A 24,380-nucleotide genomic window follows, 5' to 3' on the forward strand; every position below is an offset into this window, starting at 1 on the left:
GAACAACCTGTGTAGGGACAACTTTAAAAAAAAAGGCAGAGGTGGCTGCACAATGTTTGATGGAGCGGGCCCTGACATGATGAGGCACCTTCTTGTCATGATGGGCATAACAGAAGGTAATGCAGTTTGGCTATCCACCTAGTTATAGATTATTTGAAGGCTGGTCCACCTTATTTTCCTTCTGGAAATGCTGCCAGTAGCTGTTTGGCTCTGTTAGGGGATTTTGTCCTCTCCAGGTAATACCTGATCTGTCAATGCATATCCAGGGAGTGCAATATTTGCTCTGCTTTATTCTGTAGGTTAGGTTACAGCTGTTCCCTTGGGGTGGACAGAGTATTTGTACCCCAGTCTAGGGCACTATTCAGGTTGCCATCCCCTGGGCTGTCTAGGTCTTTTTGGTCAGGTAGGCCTCCCTTTATCTTGACTAGGAGGGGAAGGCCAAGGCTTGGAAGAATTATTTCTATTATAACTTGTGGTTGCAGACAAAATTCTTTCACAGTTTTGTTTGTTTCCCTTTTTATCCAGCTTCTTGAAAATCTTCTCTGGAAGAGACCAAAACAGATTTTTTTTTTATCTTAAAGGACATCCAAGACTTCGGCCTTAACTTGGTCAGAAAATGAGTGTATCCTCAGTCAAGTGTGCCTGCAGATAATACAGCCAGTAGCAGCTAATCTGCATGATGAATATAAAGTGTCTTTACCACACTTCAGAGAATGTCTGGAAACCTGGAGCGCTGCTCTAGCGGTGTCCTGCATGTTCCTTAGTAATACCATATCTACAATGCCCTCAGCTTTGGTAATGAGTTGTTCCTGCAAGGACTCTATATATTTTAACATGTGAAATTGGCAATTGAGGGTCCTCACAGAAAGGGTAGTAGAAGTGTAGGTGTTTTTTCCGGACCTGTCTAGTAGTCTACCTTCCCTGTCATTAGGTGGCAGGTGTCTAGCAGCAGGATTAGGTCCATCTTTAGTGGATTTGGTACAGACTGCAGATACATCAGCTTGTAGGATCTTTTACAGGTGTTTGTCAGTATCAAGCACTCTATAACACCTGTTTGGCATGTAGGGAAGAGAGTCTGGCTGTAAAGAGACGTCTTCAAATACATTATTTAATATATGGACTGGTAGGACAGTAAGCTTAGAAATTGCCTATAGTGTGTTTGTGCCTGAAAGCCTCCTTCATCTTATGTAATGTATTTCCAAAAGATAAAGCTTCTGGGGAAGGAGAAGAAAGGGTATCATCTCCAGTATATGAGGCATCCTTTGACCCATTACTAATTGATTTACTGCATATCAGCAAGTCAAATGACATCAGAAATACTCAGTCTAGGAAACTAAACCTCTTCTGCAACATCAAAAGAATGGTTTGGAGGGACAGGTATATTTCGCAGAGGATACTGATGGTGTGGAAGAGAATCCCCATCCACATAAAACAAAGTTCTTCCTTGTCCATTTTCAAGCACAACTTACATCTATGGATGGAAAACAGAAAATTTACTCCGGGACTGCCCTCTGTACTACTAATGGACAAAAGCAGCTCCTAAATGCTTTATCGTATGCATGGATCTGTGCTCATTATATATTGTATGAATGCAGTTATTTTCATTAGGCATGATATATAATTATCAACCATGGGATGGCTAAGGCCAATCTATACCAAATGGGATGTGTTATTCTGAGCATAAAAATGGGAATTGGCTATGCTTAAAATGGCCTGCAAGGACAGCTAGTCTAGTACTTATATATGAAACTATCAGAGTCAGAAGCAGGATAGGATTAAGGGGGGAGGTATTCAGAATAAAGTAATGCTTCCTTATCCTCAGATCCTGAAGTATGAGATTCCTCTTGAAAAGAGACATCACTTGGTCCATTAGTGGGAGAGGATACTGGGGGTAGTCTGTACTGCCTGGCTGATCTCCCTAGATTTCATAAAGGCAATGAATTCCTAGGCAGTTTTAAAGGGGTCCTGAATTTTGGCCTGGGTAGTAACAGCTGAAGACTGAGGCACTGGCTGAGGAAAGCTGATGGGTCTCAAGTTTAGGCATATGCTCAGCAAGAGAGGACTTGGTCCACGGTCAGGTGACCATAGCTTCAGTCTGGGTGAAAGGCATGAGTTCCTGCAGAACAACTGTGGAAGATGAACCATGTCCCACAGTAACTGGCATTCAGACATTGGAAGATGAGGCTTGCTGAGTGACCTCAGACTCAACTGATGTAGACATCAGCAATAGCACAGTTGAGTAGCCTGCTGCTATGGTGGTCTTCTGAGGGGTAACGCCAGGGGCTTGGGCCTAGTAGATGTGAGACCTAGGGGGCTGCAAAGTACCTCATCAGAGTCGGTCGACTTAGACTCATATGTGGATGTATCACCATTGTCTACAAAGTCTTCTTCTTTTGGCTTTATTAATTTTTGTTTCTTTGGTAAAGTAGTGGTAGAAGACAAGAAAAGTGGAGTGGTGGCAGGAACCAGGTCCAAGGACTTTGGCCCTACACTTAGAGTCTTAGCTTTAAATCTAGCGCAATCCTGACAACTGCTAACGCCACGCTGAGCCCCAAACAAAACAGACAAGAGTGGAAGTCTTTATGGGGATTTGCTTCCTACATTTCAAGCAGTTATTAATGTTTGTGAACATTAATCAGAAAAATAAATTCCACAGTGGAACACTTACCCTTTAATTCATATGAATAAACTTTGGAGAAGATGAACTGGTTGATAGACTGCGAGCATTTGTTACATGTAGAATACAACGTACTTCACAGCTAGAAAGAACTGAAGATGGTGCTGGTGGATGCCCCACTTATACCTTGATATCCACATATCAGCTGTCACATGCCTATTAACTGGAGATGATGAAAAGACTATAACTTGGGCCAGTTGTGGGCTTTTGCATGGCAGGAAGACCCAAGGATTAGTGCTACAACATGGACTATGAAGAACATCTAGGAGTCTGAAGAAAATAAACTGTAGTTCTGCAAGTGACTTGCACTGGCACAAGGCCTTAAAACATCCTTCACAAAGTTAGCTTGCAACTTCAGGTTTCCACCAAGATGGAAAAGATTTTGTTTTGGATGCTCTGTGACTGGTTGAGAAGTCTCAGTTCCAAAAGTCATCAAATTGGAAGACCTGTCATTTTAATGAGATGTGGATTTGTGCTTTTCTAACTTTCCTGATGCAGCCTATTTTTCAGATGATTTTTCACGTTTTTCATGCTTCTCCCTTATTTTTCCTCCATAGTAGTAAATGTGGAGCATTATATTTAAGTAAAGACTTTGAGAAAGATTTTTACACTTTTTCTTTATCAAATGAAAGGGTAACTCTTTCACCCACCTAGGTCTGGTAATGTTACAAAACATTTGACAGATACTGCAAGAAACTATACTGTGTTTTGGAACTAGAATTTGCCTTCATTTGTTAAAGCAAGCATTAGCCTAAGGATGATTACAGCTTTGGGGAAAAATGTCTGGATCAACACTACAGGAGGAAAAACACAAATACAATGAGTTACTGTGATTCTCCACAATGACTAGCCCATGAGACAGTGAATGAAGATATGCCATGGTGCTGATCCAAGGAACAGGTTTAGACTGAACCACTATAATTTCCTTACCATAAACTAACTAGAATTTTCAAAACATGTATTTTTATGGTGCTCATACACAACATGTTTTAAACTGATGTTCCTAATACGTACATTGAAGAATACTTTTTTGCTGAAAATACTCAATTCTGCAAATTAACTTCTGCTATGAAAAAGCAGTTATGGCATACTATATAAAATAGTTAATAATATAAATACATTACACACAATTCTAGTAGCTTTTTTAAATACAGTATTGCTTTTCTCTAGCAGATGAGTTATGATCAAGTTAGGTATTTTAGTTTCCTGGCTCTAATGTGCCTGTTTTTCTACCAGCAGTGTTACACATTTCAGTGACTTATATTAGTGCACAGCCAGTTGCTTAATCAGCACATATTCACATCAGGTCCATGCTGTTCTTGGTCGACTGTGAATCTGTAATAAAAAAATATATAAAGTAAAACACCTGAGAATTCTAACTACAATATTAGTAACAGTCAAAAAATAGACCCATTAAATCCCAGAATCTACTGAATGGTGATTTACTCATTCATACAAAAACAGCTGGACATCCACATTTACAGAAACTATACAGAGGTTTGATTTCAGAATTACAACCTGAATATTTTCCATACAGAACCACTTCTATGCAGTAAATGAAGTACACCTATATTACCTAATTCCTGGTATCAATTAACGTGTAAAACTGCAGGCATTCTTCCTACCAACATTGCACTGCATTTATGTAGTTGAAACTACAAAGACATTAACTGGGTCTCTTGGCAGCTTCAAACTGTTGCAGTCACTAAAAGGTGCCTCCCCCTTTTATCAACTAAGTTCACAGTAATTTGCTGTCTGCAAGTACAGTTAACGCACAGGTGGGTGACACCTTCAGGTGTTTCTGCAGTTACACCCTACTGATGCTTCTAGGTGTCAAATATTGCTTGCATACATTTGCATTAATAATTCCAAAACCATGCATTTCATCTTAAAGCTTACACAATGGCAAATGTAACTCTATTGATATTTGACCTCTGTCTAGTGCAGGTAAAGATAAATTAACTGTTATTCCTATAATATTTATTTATATTGTTATAAGTTTCAAGTTTTTCTAAATATCTCAACAATCAAGTAGCACAGACAGAATTGCTTAGCCTCATATGAAAGCTCTCAGCTGGGTGAATAAGTTACACATATACTATCAGCAGTATTTTAAGTCATTGCTGAGATATTTTAAGCTGTTTACAAATTACCACAAACTTAATAGTGAGTATGTTTACTGTAACTTATAAAATCCAGTTTAAGATATATAACCTTAAGAATACTACTGCTATAAAAATAGCTTGTGCTGAAGAGTTTGCAATTTACATTTCTTTATAAACCCCTATGGTTCTAGAGATAAGAACATTTGTTTGAAATGTGAGTACATAATTGCATTTTATAAAAAAGCTTACACAAAAAAAGGGCTTCCAAGATGGCTGCACATTGAATAACAGCTTAATTATGACTCTCCCAGTCTAAAAAGAGAAACTTAGCAGAGAAAGTGAACTGACCTAGATTTCTGGGTAAATTTCAGTAACTGACTAATAAGTGCACTGCCTAGATGCCAGTAATAAATAAATATAAAGAATCTGGAGGAAAAATCAGCTACAAAAGTTAAGGAAAAAAACACAAGACTAGGAAAAGTACTGCAACTGTTCAGAAAGAAGCAGTGCAAATTCCACACATGACTTCCATTAACCAAGAGGAAAGTATAAAGCAGCTGTACAGAGACCTGGTTAAAATAAATGAAACACTGAATGAGTATATCAACAAAAACAGTTCAAAGCTGGGAAAATTGAAGAAGCTGTGAACAGATATTCAGGTAAGGTGACAGAAATGCAAAACTCAGAGGTTGAAAAGAATAAAAGGCTGGCTGAATATGAGACTGCACAAAAAGAGATGTTTCAAAAATAATAGAATTAAAGGACAGAGCATGTAGAGAAACCTGAGATTTTCTGCTGTGCCAGAAAAGATGGAAGGAACAGACTGTATTAATTTTATGACAGTACAAGTAAGTAACTGGACTAGTATTCCACAACAGAAATCGTTAATAGAAAGGGCACATTGTGTGTACGGCTCCCAACCTAGACCTTCATTAGCAAACATGCAATCTTACCAGCAGAGGGATTTGATTCTGACAAAAAAATATGTCAGAAGGACAAAGTACTAAAAATGGAAGACAGCAGAGTGTTTGTGGAGAATGACTACTCATTGTGCACTAGGCATAAGAGGAATAAATTTATTCCATTATATAGAGAATGCAGAAAAACATGAGTGAGATTCAAACTGCTGTACCCAGCTATCCTCAAAATATTTTTCCCCCGGAGGAACAAAAACATTTATTGATGAAATACATGCTAAGGAAGAGATAGAAAAGTTTGTCCAACAAAAAGTGAGCTGTGAAACAGAAGGAGATTCTGCTGCTTCTTCTTTTTGTAATAAAGATCACAAAGAGACTTGAGCCAGTAAAACCTTTCCCAGTGTTTCAATGGAAAATGAGTGAGAAAGGGAAAAAAGCACAGAAGTTGACTAGAAGAATTGAGAATAAAATGGAGATGAAGCAGAGACATGGTTTGGGAGATGGAGATGAACAGGAATAGAACAAAATTAATCTGGAAATGTTGGACTTTGTTAAACTTGTAGGGGACTCTAAAGCACATGTCCTACTTCATATGTCATTAACGTTTGGAGACTAAAATCAGTGACCTGGAAATTGACAAATGTGGGATTACAAAGCAATAGTTATATTTGTGAAACAGCAGAACAAGAAACTCTAGAAATATTGGACTTAGTTAAACTTGTATGGGACTTTAAAGCATATGTCTTACTTCATGTCATTAATGTTTAGATAAATACTTGGGAGAGGGAAGAGGAGGGAGAGACTTAACTGTAAGTAAAACAATTTTTTTTCTTGACAGTATTACTTAAATGGTGCATGATTTTCTCTGCATGTTATAAAGTAAAGCTTTTTCAGTTATGTTTAAGTGTAATGGAGATACTAATGTAAATAGGTGCTTATACTTATTCTTTTTGTTTCTTTCTCCCTTCTTTTCTCTTTCTCCTTGTTTAGTTTTAAGAAATGTGGGCAGTGCAACATAAAACAAAAAAGGGGATCTGGTTACACGAGCATGACATAAGAAAAAATTGTGTTTTTTTCTCATTCTTGCATAGGGGAATGACTGTAAGGCCTTTGGCTTTATATAGCAACAAGTTCTGAAAGAAAGCAAGTAAATGAAAAAGACTGTTGAATATTATAAGGTCTTTTTTCTAGTAAACAGTCCTGTATCCGGTTCTCATATCACTAGCAAATAATCTGATAAAGAGAAATGGCTTGAAGAAAATGTTTTCTGAAAGCATTCAAGTGCTTTCCCATCTGGAAGAGCTATAAAGATAAGGCAAAACCAGACAGTACTTAATAGAATCACAGGCTCTACCATGCGTCTTAGCATGGATAAGCTTTCTTTCTTTCTGTTTAGCTCGAGTCTGTGTGTGGCTATCAGTTCGGAATTTATGTTCCTATTAAGGGAATAAAACTTCAATATTTGAAAATGTACATAGTTTTGTGCGTGGTTATTAAGTTAGTAGATTTTAGGGGGTATTGTGTGTGTGTGTGTGTATTTTTTTTGAGGGTTTTCAATACAACAAAGTTTTGCAAGATGTGACACAGGCTCAAATGGAGATGACAAGAAGCAGTTGTATAAAAGATTAACCTTCCAAATAGTACATGCATGTAACACAAAAGCTGGAACTAGACACTTGACAAAAAAGCTGTTATACACAAGAGGTGGGAATTACAATCCCTCAAGAATATGATTCTTTCTATAATGTCTTTAAATGTTAATGGTCTCACAAATAAATCCAGAAAAGAAAGAGTTAGTGAATTATATTAAAAAATGTAGGCTGAGAATAGTGATGTTACAGGAGACACACACAGAAAGAACTGAACATGTAAATTTGATACAGAAAAGTTTTCACGATGGTTACTAAGAGGAATACCTGGGCAAAGCAAGAGAGGAATACTTATATTAACTGCAAGAGGAGCTCCAATGGTAATAGAAGAGAAAAAAAAAAAGACAAGAATGGTAGATTTATAGTACTAAGGGGCTTCTGGCAAGGGAGGAAGATTACAGTGGAATGTATTTATATTCCACTGAAAACTGCTCTAACAAAGCTAAAGAAAATTCTGTGAGAAATAATCAGCTTTCAGAAGAAAATATTACTTATAGGTAGGGACTGGAATTTGATTTCTAACAGTTAAGATGTGTCTGGGCAGCCCAGAAAAGGAAATATAACAAAGGAGGGTAGATTTTTAAAGACATTTATGAAAATATTTGGCATGGAAGATGTGAATCGGAGTGAATTTACATATTACTCCCCAAGATACAAAAACAGGGCTAGGCTAGACAGAATTTACATTTCACAGGAACATGTGCATTTAATTGCGGGTCCTGGTACACACCCAGTAAGTATTTCAGATCATGAGCCAACAATAACTAAAATAAAAACACAGGGTAATGAAATAGGACACTGGCACTTTCCCACCTATCTGTCGAAAAGAGAGGAATTTAAGGAATGGGTTGCAGAAATTATTCAGGAGCTATTAGAGAAGATAAAAAACTTCTGAAAATATAGCTGGGGAGTGGGATAAAATTAAAGTGGAATTTAAAAACAGGGTGGAAATATAAGAAAGGGAGATATGGTTAAGAAACGACAAGAATTATTTAGAGAGACTGAAAAATATTAAAGTATTGCAAAATAGGGGGAATCTCACAAACAAAAAGATGAGCAACTACAAAATGCTAAACAGAAAAGAAGGGACTACCTTGATAATATGCATGAGTTTAAAAGACTGCTGTTAATCAACTGTTTTTTGATAATAACTCTAGAGCACAAAAACTTTTAGCACAACAACTCAGACAACAGAAAGTAGAAAGGGCTGTCACCAAGCTTAGGAAGCTTATTAGAAGGAAGATAACTAGGAATCCTGTAGAAGTATTAGAAATATTTTGGAAATTCTAAGAAAGTTTGTATAAAGCACAGAAATATGGAAATCAAAAAAAGTAAAAATGGAAATGTTAATAAAAGAAATAAATATGCCAAGGCTAGAGGGACAGAGGCTCAGTTACAAACAGCTAGGATAGGAGGAGATGAGATAAAAATGGTGAGTATAACCAATCTACAGGAAAGACCCCAGGATTAGATGGTATTCCTGTGGAAGTTTGAAAGCTGGGAGGGAAAAAAATTATGAAGATCTGGAAGGTTTTGTTTAACAGTGTTTTAAAAGGAGGAGAAGTACCAGCATCCTGGAAGAAAGTAGCTTTACTACCTAAAGAGGGTAAATATCCATCAGATCTGGCTTCATACTGGTCCATTTCAATACTAAATCATGATTATAAAGTGTTTATATCTATAATGGCCAAAATAATTGCAAAAGTGTTGCCAAAATTGATATATATGGATAAATGTGGTTTTGTGGGGGGAGACAAACATTTGACAACATAAATAGAACAGTGATGATCCAGAGGGAAGCAGAATGTAAGAAAGTACCACTGTCGCTGGTGGGTCTTGATGCAGAGAAAGCATTTGACAGAGTAAGCTAGGATTTTATGAGCACAGCAATGGAAGCATTTGCATTCCCTCATAAAATTGTAAGGTTGATTAGGAGTACATATGAAGGATTGGAGGGGGGAAATAAAAGTGGGAGAGGTCCTCTCTGATAATCTCTGCTTGAGCAGATGAACCAGGCAGGGGTGTCTTTACTCCCCTTTGTTATTTGCATTATATTTACAACCACTGGGAAAGAAAATAGGGGACTCATAAATTCAAGGACATAATTGGTATGGTGGTCAAGAAAAGCTGGCTCAATTTGCAGAGGACATTATTTTATACTTGACAAAACTAGAATGTTTCAAACCTTTTCAGGATACAAAATTAATGAAGCAAAAGCAATAGTGGTAAATTATGCACCCACAAATGAACTGGTTCAGCAATATCCATATTTATGGGGACATGATAAAAGGAGTATGGATTAAAATGATACTAGTGTGGCAGCCAAGAATATGTGGGAAGAAACTAAACAAAAGAGAATACAAAAACTGAGAAAATGGAAGCTCTGTTATATGGATTTGACAGTAGGATACAAGTAGTTAAAATGTTAGGTCCCTTTAGCTTTATACACAGGTCAGGCATATTTTTATCAACCAGAGCAGAAGTTGTGGATAACAATTAATGAAGAGCTAAAATATTTTATCTGGGATTGGAAGATGGCAAGATTCAAGTGGGATAAGCTTATTTTTGCAATAGAACAGGACAGATTGGGATTATCCAAGTTGAAGGGGTATTTCAGAGCAACAAAGTTAGGGCTCCTATATGTAGCACAAGCAGAAAACCATAATTCAAAGTGGAAAGAGATGATGATGAAACGGGGGGGGACTCCAGTAACAGGAAGAGACTGAGATTTTGGATGCAGACCTTTAAGGAGAGCAACGATAATCACACAGAAAATTATATTCATAAAGTAGCAGAAGGTCTTCTAAGAACTAAGCCAACACGGGAATGGAGAAAGGAGATTCTGCTGATATGGATGACTGCAACTAAGGATACAGACAATAGGTAAGAGGGGGCAGAAATATATTGGAGAAAACTAGCATAGGAACCAAGGTACCAATAGCAAATAACTAGAGAGGGGGAAGGTAATAGAATGGGAAGATGCCAAGAACTTATTTGGACTGCAGGCTAAAGATTGCCTTCCCTATCAAGGACTGACAGAGTATAGGTAAAGAGAAAGAAATAAGGGGGTCCTAAATGAAAGGCCAGCACTGATAGAGTTTTTAGTAGAATCTACAGCAAAAGTTGCCACTAAGAAAGGAATAATTAGTAGAGCTTATAAAATATTGCATGGCATCTATAAGAATCAATCAGAGGAGGTTAGGAAGGACTGGGAAGAGAGATTAGATAAGCAATTCACAAAGAAACAATGGGGGGATACATGCACGTCTCCCGAATATGCAACAAAGTCTAGAAGATTACAGATCTTTGCCTGGAAGTGCTTATATAAGTATTTTTATACCCCAAGTAGACTTCAAAGAATTTTTTCTCAGGTAGACAGCAAATGTTGGAGGTGTGATGAGGCAGAAAGAGGTAACAGGGAACATATTTTCTGGTAGTGTAATGAGTGAGTAAACTTTAAAGATTCCCTGCAGACTAGTCTGTTGGAGATGCTGGGTGAGTAAGCTGGAGTGACTAAAGAAATTATTTTTCTTTTGAGCTATGATACAAACTTGGAATTGCCTAAACATAAGTAAGACCTTGCTGAGTCTAATTATGATGGCTGTCAAAAAAGCAATTACTAGAAAATGGAAATCAAAGTCTAAACCAACTTTACTAGAAGCAGTGAAGATAGTAACAAAGTTAAAACAACTGGAACTGGGGCCTTTAGAAAAGGGTAGGAGCAAATTATATAGGAAAACAATGGGAACTTTGGGATTAATACATGCAGAGGAGGAACAAGGTTTAAAAGAAGGCAGGATTTGAATGAGCTATGTAATGGTTGACTAACAATGACTGGATATGTTAAAAGTGATGTATAATGTTTGCAGCTACAGTTGTGTTGGCACGGTTTGGAATGTATAATGTTTGCAAATGAGATTGTGTCACTATGGCTTACTGTCATTTATATAAATGTAACATGGCCTATGTCATACATGACAATTTAATTAATAAAGCCATTTCTTGTTTTAAAAAGACAGATTTAAGTCAATGAAACTAAGAGCTATGAATTTAAAAAAAGTGGGTTCTGACAATAAAAATAAATACATTACAATGCCATTCAAAAAAAAAGCTTATATAAAAACTGGACTATTTGGGCTTTAAACTGGTAATTCTGTTAGCCGAGTCAGATTTGGTACCTATTTTTTTCCAAACTAACAGTTTAACATCTTATAGTATATAGTAGATTTGGATGTCTGCAGTCTTCAGGAGTTGTACTTTGTTTTGGTTTCAGATGTTTATATCAGCACCAGACTCACTGGAATGCAGTACTTCTTTTTAAATAAATATATGTCAATAAATGTTCCTTCAAATAATTAATCTATGCAATATATACATATATATATATATATATATATATATATATATATATATATATATATATATATTTAAAAGTTTTCATAAGAATAAAAAGAAAAAAAAAATTGGTGATGTCATAAAAAATTCTGTCATAAAATATACATATACAAGTATTGAAAATTACAAATGCCCTTGACCTTGCCACAATTTAATACCTATTAAGTCTATTTTGAAAATCAAATTTAATTGCCTGTCTTAATGTGACAAGGTTATATTTTATGTAAGTATATTTTATGTAGGCATTTTTTAAGTGTTAACTTCTAGAGCTACTTTTAAGTGTGTATTTAAGAGTGTGTGTTCTTTAAATATTGCTGGTCTTTAAAAGGATGGAAGTTACTTCTAGTACAGTTTCTGATAAAGTTCCTGTGTTTTGGAACAAAAGCGCTAAAACTGTGGTAAATAAACATTTAATGGGGACTTTTGGTACAGCGTTTGTTTATATATTGAAAAGCAATGTAAACACATGACATTAGATAGAAACAGAAGAAACAACACAGATACAGTTGGCCATTTTCCATGTAACACTGGCATCTACAGTAATCAGTTAGGTGTTTGTTACACTTCTTGAAGTCAAACAGGTTATGTTCATTCCAGATGTTATGAGGCACAGTATTCTAAGTTTGCAAGTGCAACCTTCCTGAAAAGCTTTTCTCCTACAGGAATTGCAAAATTGGCCCTTTTTATAGCCAGAGCACTTTGATCAGTGGATAAAATAGATTGTACAGAGATGCAATTGTTAATTTACTAGCAAAAACATAATAATAATAGTATTGGTGTAATTTACATGGTAACAGTATTTAAACGCAAAGTAGGACTTGCTGAAACTGGAAGTAATTTTGCCCTTTTTAAAGTTAATTTTTGCATTTTTTCCTTTTTTGTTGGTCGTGTGTGGATTTTACGGGAGGAAGGGCTCAAGTTAAACAGTTGTGATCCCTGTAAAATGAAATTGCTATAGAGCAACATATTTTGACTAACCAAGGAAAACTGTTTATGATCCTTGTAGTAAAAAAAAAAATAATTCCAACATCTTTTCTTGTATTGGGAGTTACATGACCAACAAGTTTACACTGCATATTGAGTTGCTTTTGAGTGATTTCAACAGAGGATTTGGTAACTAGCTTAAATGACAGGTTTGGATTCAAGCCTTAGTATTTAAATCTTATGTGTGGCAGAGTAAAAAAAAATGGCTCAGTAACAGAGTTGATCTGACTGCTGCAGCACCTGCTTTGTATGGAAGACCATAGCTGAGACTTTTCCAAATAAATAAGTTTATTAGTAATCAGACACTTACAGAGTTGGTTACAGTCTTTCTATGACTCACTCTGAAATGTAGAAGTAGCTTAAGATTCTTTTAGAAGAATAAGGTTACCTGTATATGTGGTGATTTGTAGGTTATAGAGAATGACAAGAAAATCATTAGCGAACAAGGTACACAAATAAAATCCAACACTAACTATTGAAGAATCCCTGCAAGTTGTGCACCTTTGTCAGTGGTAGTTTCAGCTCACCTCAAAGACCCTCAACCAAGACACAATTATGAAGCCTTGTAAGTTTGAAATGCTCCTCACAAGTCAATGACTAATGCAACTGCAAGAAGTCCTTTTTATTGTAATAGTGTAAACAGTTGCTTTGATTTCTATGTTTAAGAAATCCATGCTGTGCATGGATAAGTAAACCAGTTTTAGAAATATTGTCTAATAACTGCTTATATACAACAAACTAATGCAAAAAAGCCATATGGCTAAAATCTGTAACATATCTGTGACTTGAAACCTTTGGTTCTGGTATGACAGTAATTTATTTAAGTATGGTAGGAATATAACACAAGCGAGGGACAGACTAATAATACAGACTCTAGTGGCTTGGTAACTGTTGGAGTGGGAAGATTAAAAGATGGATATAGTTCATGACCCAACATGATTTTCCAAGAATTTTGTAGCAGTTTTAACAAAGATTGTATTTGACTGCCTTCACATTTGCAAAACCTTGAGGACAGGTTTTAAAAGAGGAATGCTCCAGAACTTTGCCTGTTTGCTCTAGACAGGCTTTGAGGTGCTGCTTAGAAAATAACTAGTTAAAGAAGATTATTCCCAGCAAGAGATCATCATCCCTTTAACTGTATCAAATACAAGGTCCCCAAGAGTTAAATCTGCAGATTTCTGATGGTTGAGACAAAAACTCATTAGACTTTGTAATGCAAAAGTCCTGGACAGATGAAAATGAAAGTTATGTACTTACCTTACCAATAGATCTACAAAAAAGTTTATGTTTGGTAACCTTTAGCACATGTGCTGCAGATGTTACCCTTCCCATGGTCTCTTCATTACCTAGTTGTGAAGTCAATATGAAAGTAAGGAAAGAAGTAGAAAAAAGGGAGAAAAGAAGAAGGCAAAGGTAATAACATCAAAGTTTGGAGAAGGAGTGTATATATGAAGATGGGCTTTCTTACAGATCTATTACAGTAACTACATAATTTTCATATTTGATAACAAGGTTCATCTTTAATAACCTTCAGTACAGCATTCCTAGCTAATACACCTGGGTGGTCACTTTGACAACAGTACTCCAGGAAAATGGTCAGGACCTGGTAAGAGTATCCAGGCTGTAGTGCCCCTCATGCTTGTTTGGGGAGGATCTGGTTACAGATGTCCATTGATACACCAGTTTAACTTAACTGACAACCCTATGCATAAAGGATGGGTTTACTTCCAAGAAGCACTCTTTCTTTGAGGAAAAGTTGGCAAGAAAAGTTTGACAGAAACAGCAACTCTCAGATTCCCTTAGTTAAAGCAATAGCATCTAAGAAGAAAGTCTTCCAGAATAAGAACAAGAAATTCAGGTCACTGGAAATTTTAACAGTTGGTTTCCTGAGCATAACATCAATGTTACAAGAAGGAGCTGTAAGTGCTGTCAGTTTCAGCAAATGCATGTCAAGGCACAGTCTGCCTGAAGGGTGAGATAGCAGCTTCCTGAAGGGATGTCATTTGAAGGGTTTCTGAAGGAGGATGTGGGTGGCACAGAAAAAGAAGTTATGTAACCATAACATTCCATCTGTATTGTTCATCTTCATTCATTCAATACTGATGTGTGTCGGGTCCGTCTTGGGACCGAGTGGGCCTTATAACAAGCTCGTGCCAACCAAAAAACTTTCGAGCTAAGCTAGTGCCCCTCTCCCTGTTACCTCAGATCGAGTTTGCCCGTGATAAAGAAAGCAGAGGCTTTTTATGAGCAGGTCCCCTAATGCAGGATTTGGACTAAATCCAGACCTCCAGAAGAGGGAAGGAGGGTGGGACGTAATGAATGAATGAAGATGAATAACACAGATGGAAAGTTATGGTAAGAACATAACTTCTTTATCTGATGTTGTTAATCTTCATTCATTCCTTACTGATGGGACAGAGTCCCTAGCTACTTTATGTCCTGGGAGGCCCTTATGGAAGGATGTTCCTGAGTACCATTGAATCAAAGGATGCTCTCCTGCTGGAGACCAAATCCAATGTGTAATGAGTGATAAAGGTATGAGGGGTAGCCCAAATTACAGCTGCACAGATGATATCCATTGAAGCCTTTGAGTGAAAAGCTACAGAAGTCGCCACTGATCTGGTGGAGCGTGCTTTGACCTTCCCCATTACAGGAATTTTATTATGTTGGTAGACAAAGCATATACAATTTCTCAACCACTTAGATAAAGCCACTTTAGAAGCAGAGTTTCCCAATTTAGGACCTGAATAGGGAACAACTGGTCTGATTTACATACTGGTTTAGTTCTGTCCAGATAAAATCATAATCGTCTATGTACATCCAGCAAATGAAGGCAGTATTCTCCTTTATTTGAGTAGTTTGGAAAAAAGACTGGTAGGTCAATGGTCTGGTTAATTGTCAATTCTGAAATAATTTTGGGCCGGAAGGAAGGGTTAGTCCGAAGTGATACTCTGTCCTTATGAAAGACTGTGTAAGGGTGCTATATGCACAAGGCCTGAAGCTTGGATATGCATCTTGCTGAGGTGATGGCTACTAAAAATAGGGATTTCCAGGATAAGAAGTTTATATCGCAAGTGCCAGCAGGTTCAAAATGGGATCATGTCAGTGATTCCAGTACTAGTTTCTAGACCAAAAAAACACTTGTGTGTAGAGACCAAGTGCCAAACAGTTACCAAAACTTGAAAAGACAAATGCACTTGTATGGGCAAGCCTCCAAAGATAGAGCCAAAGTGTAAACCAAATTCTTTATTAATCCAGAGTAAAAACGGTCCAAAAGACAATCCTCACTTGAATTATAATCCACACATAAACGCCTTAACTTTTTCGCCGCGTTTTCGTCCACATTTGAACTTATATTTATATTTATACTTAAATTTATGTTTGGTTAAAAATGGTTTTAACAACATGCTGATTTGCACAAACTTAGTTTATTTTTTATTTTTAAAATACAATTTTAGGTAGTGTGCATTTAAACAACAGAATGGTTTTAATTGATTTATTAAAAAGAAGGCAGGATTGGTTGGTTTTAATTGAAGTTTAAATAAAGACATGATTGTGGAGGGGTTTTGCATACATCTGATGAAGTTCAAATGTGGACGAAAACGTGGTGAAAAAGTTAAGGAGTTCATGTGTGGATTATAATTCAAGTGAGGATTGTCTTTTGGACTGTTTTCACTGTGGATTAATAAAGAATTTGGCTTACACTTTGGCTCTATCTTTGGAGTCTGCCCATACAAGTGCATTTGTCTTTTAAAATTGCAGTACCGGTGTTAAACTCCAAGGTTTGATTGGTTCTTTGAACAGTGGTCTGACATGAGAGACCCCTTTCAAGAAGGTTTTACAGAGACAATGGGAGATTAAGGATGAGTCTTGGAATCCATTACAGAAGTTTGAGATAGCAGCTAAATGTACTCGAATGGTGGAGGCTGCTGCCCCTGAATTAAGGAGACCTGACAAATAATCCAAAACCACACTAACAGGACCTGAGCAAGGGTCTCATTCTCTCTGTTGGGACCAAATAAGGAATCTCTTCTACTTGATAAGATAGATTTTTCTGGTGGATGGTTTATGTGAAGCCAGAATAATTGTTACATATCGGGGAGGTAAGGTCATTCTGCCTGGCAATTACTTGAAGTAAAGAAACCAAGCTGTCAGCTTGAGATTGGATATGTTTGGGTGACTCAACCCATGTTGGTGTGAGATTAATTCCGGAGTTAGATCCAGAATCCATGGTTGGCATTGAGGCCAAAGGAAGGGAAACCAGATTAGTCAGAGCCAGTAGGATGCAATGAGGATTACTCTGCTTCTCAGCCAAAGGGCCTTCTTTAGAAATTGTGGGATCAGAGGAAGGGGAGGGAAAGCATACAGAAGTCCCATGGGCCAATCGTGCATTAGAGAGTCCCTCGGGAACTCCCCCTGCTGGGGAATTAGGGAAAAGTAGCTGCTGCATTTGTGATTTGCTGGAGAGGCAAATAGGTCACAGCAAGGCTGGCCCCAGTGGCGGAAGATCTTCGCTGCTACGGTTGAATTGAGGGACCACTCGTGAGGCAGGAGGATACATCTGCTCAGTCTGTCTGTAATCACGCTGGAATTCCCGGGAATATGCACTGCTATCGGAAAGCGGTTGGAAGCTATTGCCCAATGCCAAATTCTCATGGCCTCTTGACATTGCAGGTAGGACTTGGTTCCCCCTTGTTTGCTGATGTACCAGACCACTGACATATTGTCGGACTGGATAGCAATTGTCCCTGACAGGAGGACAGATTGGAATGCTTGCAATGATAGAAGCACTGCCTTCACTTCTAGAACATTGATATGCAGGTTGGCCTCCAAGATTGACCAAGTGCCTTGGAGCGTCTTTCCCTGAAAATGCCCTCCCTATCAGGGAAGCGTCCGTGGTCACTGTGGCCTTGGGCTGAGATGGGGAGAAAGGGTGACTCCATAGGTCTTTTTCTGGCTTCATCCACCAAGTTAAATCTGGTTTGCATCACTTTGTTATGTGGATCTGAAAGGACATGGGATGGTGCGAAGGGGACCACTGTGTTATCTGGAGCCACTGAATAAGTCTCATGTGTAGTCCCGCTAGGGGAACTACTGTAATTAATGCTACTATTGATCCTTAAAGTTGAAGGACAGCCCGAGCTGAAACCTTTCCTTAAGAGAGTATCACCCGGAGCTGGGACCTCAGTCTTTCTAATCTATGATCTGGCAGGGAGACTAGGCAAGAATGGGTATCGAAAGTTGCTCCTATAAATTCCAAGGTTTGAGAAGGAGTCATCTTGTATTTCTCCCTGTTTATAGAGATTCCTAGGTATTTTGCTAGTTTCAGAGTGTAGTTTAAGGCTGTAACCAGTAGATGCTTGGTGGGGACAGCAAGGAGCCAATCATCTAAGTACGGAAACATTCAGAATCCTTGCAGTCTCAAGTGAGCTGCTACCACTGCCATGCATTTGGTGAACACTCTGGGGGCTGTAAAGAGTCCAAAGGGCAGCACCCGGAATTGGTAATGATTGGCTCCCAGCCAGAAGTGAAGAAATCTTCTGGAGTGTTTGTCCATTTTTATGTGGTAATACGCATCCTGAAGATCTATTGAGCACACCCAATCATCTTTCTGCAGGAAGGGTAGGATAGACTGAACCGTGACCATATGGAATTTTGTTTGGTCAACAAATTTATTCGGAATGCTGAGATCCAAAATTGGTCTCCAGTCGCCTGTTTTTTTGGCACTAAAAAGAACCTTGAGTAAAATCCTGATCCTATTTAGACTGGTGGGACTGCTTGGATGACTCTTTTTTTGAGACAGCTTTCTTATCTCTTGAGATGCTTCTTTCCTTTGACTGGGTGGAACATCGGGAATTTGTCTTGATGGCTTTGGGTAAATGCTGAAAGATATGCGATAACCTCTGGCTATGATATTCTGCACCCAAGAATATGGGTTATTGTATGGCAGGCAGGGTGGTCCAGAGAGAAAAATCCACCAACTGCTTCCACAGGAAAGCAATCGGGCTGCTCTTCAGGAGCACTGACAGGACTGTCCAGAGAAAGAATCTCTGGACCCCTGGTTATGCGGATCCCCTTTGCCTCTGTAGGGGCATCTTCCCGATGATTTACCCCCTCTGCCTCGGGGAGTAAACTCACCACGTGTGTCACGGAAAGGATACTGGGATTTCTTGTGCCACATCTTTCCACTCCTCTGATTCCTACGGTAGGATCATTGGGGAGTGGAAAAATGTACATTCACGGCAGACAGGGTCTTGCCATCCTTTTCACACCCGGCTAATGTATCTTTCACTTTTGGGCTAAAAAGGGAAGAAAATTCCACTGGATCATTAAGAAATGAAGACTTAAAAGTGTCTGCAAAGTCACAAAGGTGCATCCAGGTGTGACGTCTCATGACAACGCCTGAAACTGCAGCTCTAGCCTCCCCTTCAGTAGTGTGAGAGATTAACTGCATGGACAAGTTGGATATAGATTCCAGGGTCGCAAGCTGCAAGTCAACTTTGTCACGTACCTCATCAAAAACTGCTCCTGCTAAGGTTCCGGAGAGTTCTGAGATTAGGTCTCTCTGAAGCCTAGTAAAGTGTGCCAAGTAATTCAAGGACCAAATGCCAAAGGTCGATGAGGTAAACACTCACTTCCTTAACCTGTCCACTGCCAGAGACTCCTTGTCTGGGGGGTGGACAGTCTGGCTCTCCTCTGCAAACTCTTTCCAAGTGGCTGTTGCCACCACCACCACCGCATCTACTGGTAGGCCTTTGGACCAGCGTGGACTTTCTTCAGGCGGGGACAAAATTTTGTCTTGTCAGAATCAAGACTCTCCCATGTGTGCTGCATGATGAGTTGGACTAGTTCGTCTGCAGGCGGGGTCACCCAAGAAGTAGAGGGTCGAGCACAAAAAGGGTCTATATTAGACCACCGAACTTTCAAAATTTCGAGTGTTCTAATATTGAACCCTATTAATCGAAAATTTAAAACATCGAACATACAGAACAGCAAATTTTTTCCTAGGGAAAAAATTTGCTGTTCCGAAACACATACACACAACACAAGCACACCAAACAAACAGCAATCCACACACATACACCTAAACTCTTACACCTAACCCTACACTAAACTATACATACATCACTAGCTATCCACTTACTTAACCCAAACCCTAACCCTAAGGTCCATCACTATCGCACAGTCACATCACCCGCACCCTAACCCTAACTCACCTACCCCGCCCTAACCCTCACGTCCACACAATAGCACACTTATCTGACCCACGCCCTAACCCTAACTGACCTAACCCACCCTAACCCTCATGTCCTCAAAATCGCACGCTTACCTGAACCTGACCTGTAACCTTCCACCACAGCACTGAAAATACTGAAGCGACAAAAACGGACAACTGAATTCTTTCCCTAGGAAAAAATTCAGTTTTCTGTTTCTTCAATATTTTCAGCGTTTGCTGAAAACGAGTCGATATTAGAACACTCGAAATTTTGAAAGTTCCATGTTCTAATATAGACCCCACAAAAAGCATGCAATAATACAGACTCCTCAAAGGAAGGATTAGTGGGCTTCCAGTATCCCCGCTGCTTTAAAATATCCAGTATGTCTCCAACGGAGACATCCTCAGGTGGTGACTGTCGGGACCCCTCCCCTTCATTATAGTCCACATCATTGGTGAGGGACTCTTTGGGGGAGTGCACGTGCTTCCTCTTGCACAATCTCTTGCATGGTACCTCTTCAGCAGGGGCTTCAGACGAGGACTCCGAAGAAAGGGCACCCTGCGTTACGGTATCTTGAGGCTCTTGTGCTCGATGTCCCAATGTGATGACCTGAGTCAGCTGCTGTTCACAGGGAGGGCATATCTGGTATTCCGATGCCGATGGTTTACCTACAGAGGCAACAGCCCTCTTCATAGCTTGGAAAGCTGGCCCGCCTGAAGAGAGGAGTCTGGAACTGAGAAGGACAACATCAGAACCGGTGTCACACCCTGCTCTGACGAGCACACTCCCAAGAAAGGAGCTGCAAGAGGGCTTGGTACTGCCAAGACTCCCAGAACTGTAGCAGATGATGCCATAGAAAAAAATCTTCGCAATACTAGAGGTCACGGTGCCGGCAGCCCAGTCACAATCCTGAGGATGGCTCAGCTCCGAGTGAGCCAATGACCAATGGGTTGGCTCCGGAACCACAGTGACGTCCATCAGTGAAACCGAAGAAGTGGGAATAGGAATAGGGGATAGTGATGGGTGCTTCGATACCTGTATGGAGGTCAAAGGAGAAGAATATGCAGGAGTCCGTGGAGAAAAAGTCCCAACTCAGGTTGGAAGGGGAGTCCTGGAAGATGTTGAAATCCCTCTGGCCATCAGCTGCTGACCTACAAGTAGCACTATGTCCAATTCCGAGAGGCTCCGGGAGGATTGGGTAGATATCCCCGATGGAGAATCGGGTCGTTCTAAAAAAGGGCTACATTGCTGCCCAAAGAATGGATCTGCCATAGGGGAGTACTGGGTCCGAGGTACAGTTTATCCTATCAGCACCATAGTCTCAGGACCAGTAAGATGTATATGAGGGGGGAGGTGACCAGTGTTGGATGTACTATTGTTGGTGCCAAATAGGATGGGGCTGAAGCACTAGTTGAAGCCATGATCGGTGCAGTGGGCATTATTGGTACCGTGGCTGGTGCTGGAGGCAGTGTCACTGAAGACAGCACTGAAGTTGATGATCGTGGTCTTGGAACCGAGGTCGGCCCCGTAGAGGGAGGCTGAGGCCCCACAGCCAAAGTCGTTCATACCAATTTAGGTATTTTCGGTTTTGGTTCAGTAGATTTTTTTGTCACTAGAATGAGGTGAGGAAGGGACTGAGTGGCTTCTTTTCTTATGCTGTTTCTCGGGAGGGGGTGAGCCCTCCGACCCAGAAATAGCCTCTGAAAAAGGAGTTCTTAGAAGGCCTTTTAGAATTAGTTTGTTCTTTCCTTATTTGGGGTACGAGAACTGTACCCTTTACAGATTTTGCAAGGTGATTGAATACAGAGGTGCGGAACACCCAGGCAGGAGACACAAGATAAATGAGTGTCCGAGATAGGCATTTTGCAACCACATTGGTCGCATTGCTTGAAATCTGTTGTCCCTTTCTTTTCAGACATGGCAGGAACAGCTGATAGTGAATATCTGTCACAAACAAACACACAAAAAAAAACAATACACTTTACAATCTCTATACAAGAAAAACAGATAGATTAGTGTTTTTTTTTTTTTTTTTTTTTATAGAAAAGAGAAGGGATACCAACAATGGTATTAAGATTACCTCAAGAGGTAAGGGAAAAGAAGGTACATAGAGGGAAGGCCTGTACCAACAATGGTACTTGAGATTACCAAGTTGCTAAGGAAAGTGGAAGAAAACACTTAATATGGGGTAAAAGTTTAGCGACTAATAGAAGAAGGGGATTATCAAAGTAAAAAAGAAAAAATCTGTAGAAAAAAGTTTTAGAATAATAACTTTTTAAAGTACTTCGCTGAGAGCTGCCTTGACACATCTTGATATCTATGATGTGGCAAATGAGATCTGAGGTAACGGGGAGAGGGGCACTATGGGTAAAGCTTAGCTAGAGAGTTTTTTGGCTGGCACGAGCTTGTTATAAGGCCGACTTGGATCCGAGGACGGAACAGACACCCATCAGTAAGGAATGAATGAAGATCAACAACATCAGATTGAAAGGTCTCCCTACTGTGATGGGGGGTGACTGAATCCACCAGTCTAGATGATGTCTGCAGTATGATGAAAGACAAACAGATTTGTTGACTGCATCCAGACAGTGAGACCCTGCAAGCTCAAGACTGATTGTAACACCCTCACGTAGAATCTGGCATATGAAGCAAGAGTGATTGTAGCAGCCATCAGATCTAGGACTTGGAGAATCAGTGATACAGGAGGGAAACATAGGATGGGACTTTGAGATGACAATCTTTAAGAGATACGAGTCTGTGGTCTGGATGTTTTGCAATTCTCAACCTTGTGTCCAGATGGCATCCTATGAACTTGCAAAGTTGAGACAGCTTCAGCTAAGGTTTTGAAAAATTTACAGAAATGCCCAGGGATAGACACAAATGAAGTAAATAATCTCTTACTGAAATAAGAGACTCTCGTTGTGGTGGAGAGGAGCTAATTATCCAGGTAAGGGAAAACGTAGATCCCTTTTAGTCTGAGCTTGGGGGAGGGCTATGGTGAGGCTGAATGGCAATGTTTGGAATTGATAATGAGTGGCTCCACGTCTGAGATGGAGATACCTTCTGGGTGATTTGGCAATCTTGATACAGAGGCAAGCATTGTGGAGGTCTACAGAGGACATCCATTCCCCTTCCAGTAGACACAAAGTATTGCTTGCATTATGACCATCTGGAAATTTGTCATTTTTACATAGCATGTTTAGGATGCTTAAGTCTAAAATGGGCATGAAGTCATTTGACTTTTTAGGAATCAAAAATAATCTGAAATATATGCTGGACCCTCTCCATATGGATGGCTCTTTTTTGAAGAAGTTGAATAATTTTGTGTGTCTGCTGTCTTTCTTCCAGTGTGGTACATCTGAGAAAGGCAAGGATGATGGCCCAAGAAAGGAACTGTGTAGCCTCAGGATATTACACTCTTCACCCAGTTGTCTCATGAGATAGCCAGTAGTACTTGTAAGTGAAGACAAAGTCGACCCCTGACTACCTCCTGAATGGAACAGTCAGGTAAGTCCTCAGGGGTGCTGGGGAAATTTCCCAGAGGAAGGAACTCTAAGTCTCTGATTTTGCAGACACCCTTCTCTGCCTTTAGGGTGGCATCCACTAAAGGAGCCCATTGATGTGTCTCTTTTTGTATGTATGTTGTCAGGCAGGCTCCAGAGTGGCGTCTTCCAAAGCTCATGAAGAGTCCTAGGCTCCTTGTTAAAGTGTGTGTGTGGGGGGTCCAGACATTTGTCACCATCTTTGGGTTTGATTGTAAGGCTTTCAGGACTCAAGAAGACTAGTGCCAATGGATGGAACCAAAACTGGTGGCACATCCCCTGTCTGTGTCAAGGAATGTGCAATGGTCCTTTCAAAGAATATGAAGGCCGACACAAAGCCCAACAGCCCTGAAGACATTTATTCTGGCAACATGTGCTTTCTAGTGCAAGAGGAGGTTAACTGTTCTGACAAGGGAGCCTCTGATGATTGACTGGATGGCCAAAACATTAAGATCAGAGCAGACACTTCAAACGTCATTGACCCCAACACGAAAAACAGCACCAGAAGAGTCAGTGCTAAAGGTGAAGCTTAGAACTCGCAGTCAAGTGTACAGCAGTGAGACACACTTGGCACTGATGGGATTAGTGCCAAGAGTGTCCAATGCTGCAGGGTTGAAACTGATGGATCAAATCCAACTGCTGCCAAAGAAGGAAGCGCCAGAATAGTTGTTGGCTCCGATATCACTAGTCCCAAATCTTGCACCCGGGAAGCAGCATGGATAATCAGCTTCCTTGAGCCAGCCTGAACTGCCCTAGAAACAGAGGATGGATGGGATGACACCCATGTTTATCTGGGCCTTGACAAAAGTCCTCATCATACAATTCCAATCAAAGTTGGATACATTCCTGACAGACCTGCGACACCTGATAGAAGAAGCAAAAATGGGGGGCAGG

General features: G+C 39.6%; 1 protein-coding gene across 2 annotated transcripts in view; it reads right to left on the reverse strand.

Moving 5' to 3' along the window:
• Positions 1–3,277: 3,277 nt before the first annotated feature.
• Positions 3,278–24,380, reverse strand: part of LOC122799442 (trichoplein keratin filament binding) — a 1,060,398-nt gene continuing 1,039,295 nt past the window's right edge. For both annotated transcript variants that reach the window (XM_044068500.1, XM_044068499.1), the window contains exon 13: positions 3,278–4,012. In XM_044068500.1, coding sequence (XP_043924435.1) covers positions 3,980–4,012 — 33 coding nt within the window. In that variant the 3' untranslated portion in view covers positions 3,278–3,979. The remainder of the gene's footprint in view (positions 4,013–24,380) is intronic.

This window comes from Protopterus annectens, chromosome 4.part0 (genome assembly GCF_019279795.1).
Source record: "Protopterus annectens isolate FY-2018-M chromosome 4.part0, PAN1.0, whole genome shotgun sequence".
Lineage (NCBI taxonomy): Eukaryota > Metazoa > Chordata > Ceratodontiformes > Protopteridae > Protopterus > Protopterus annectens.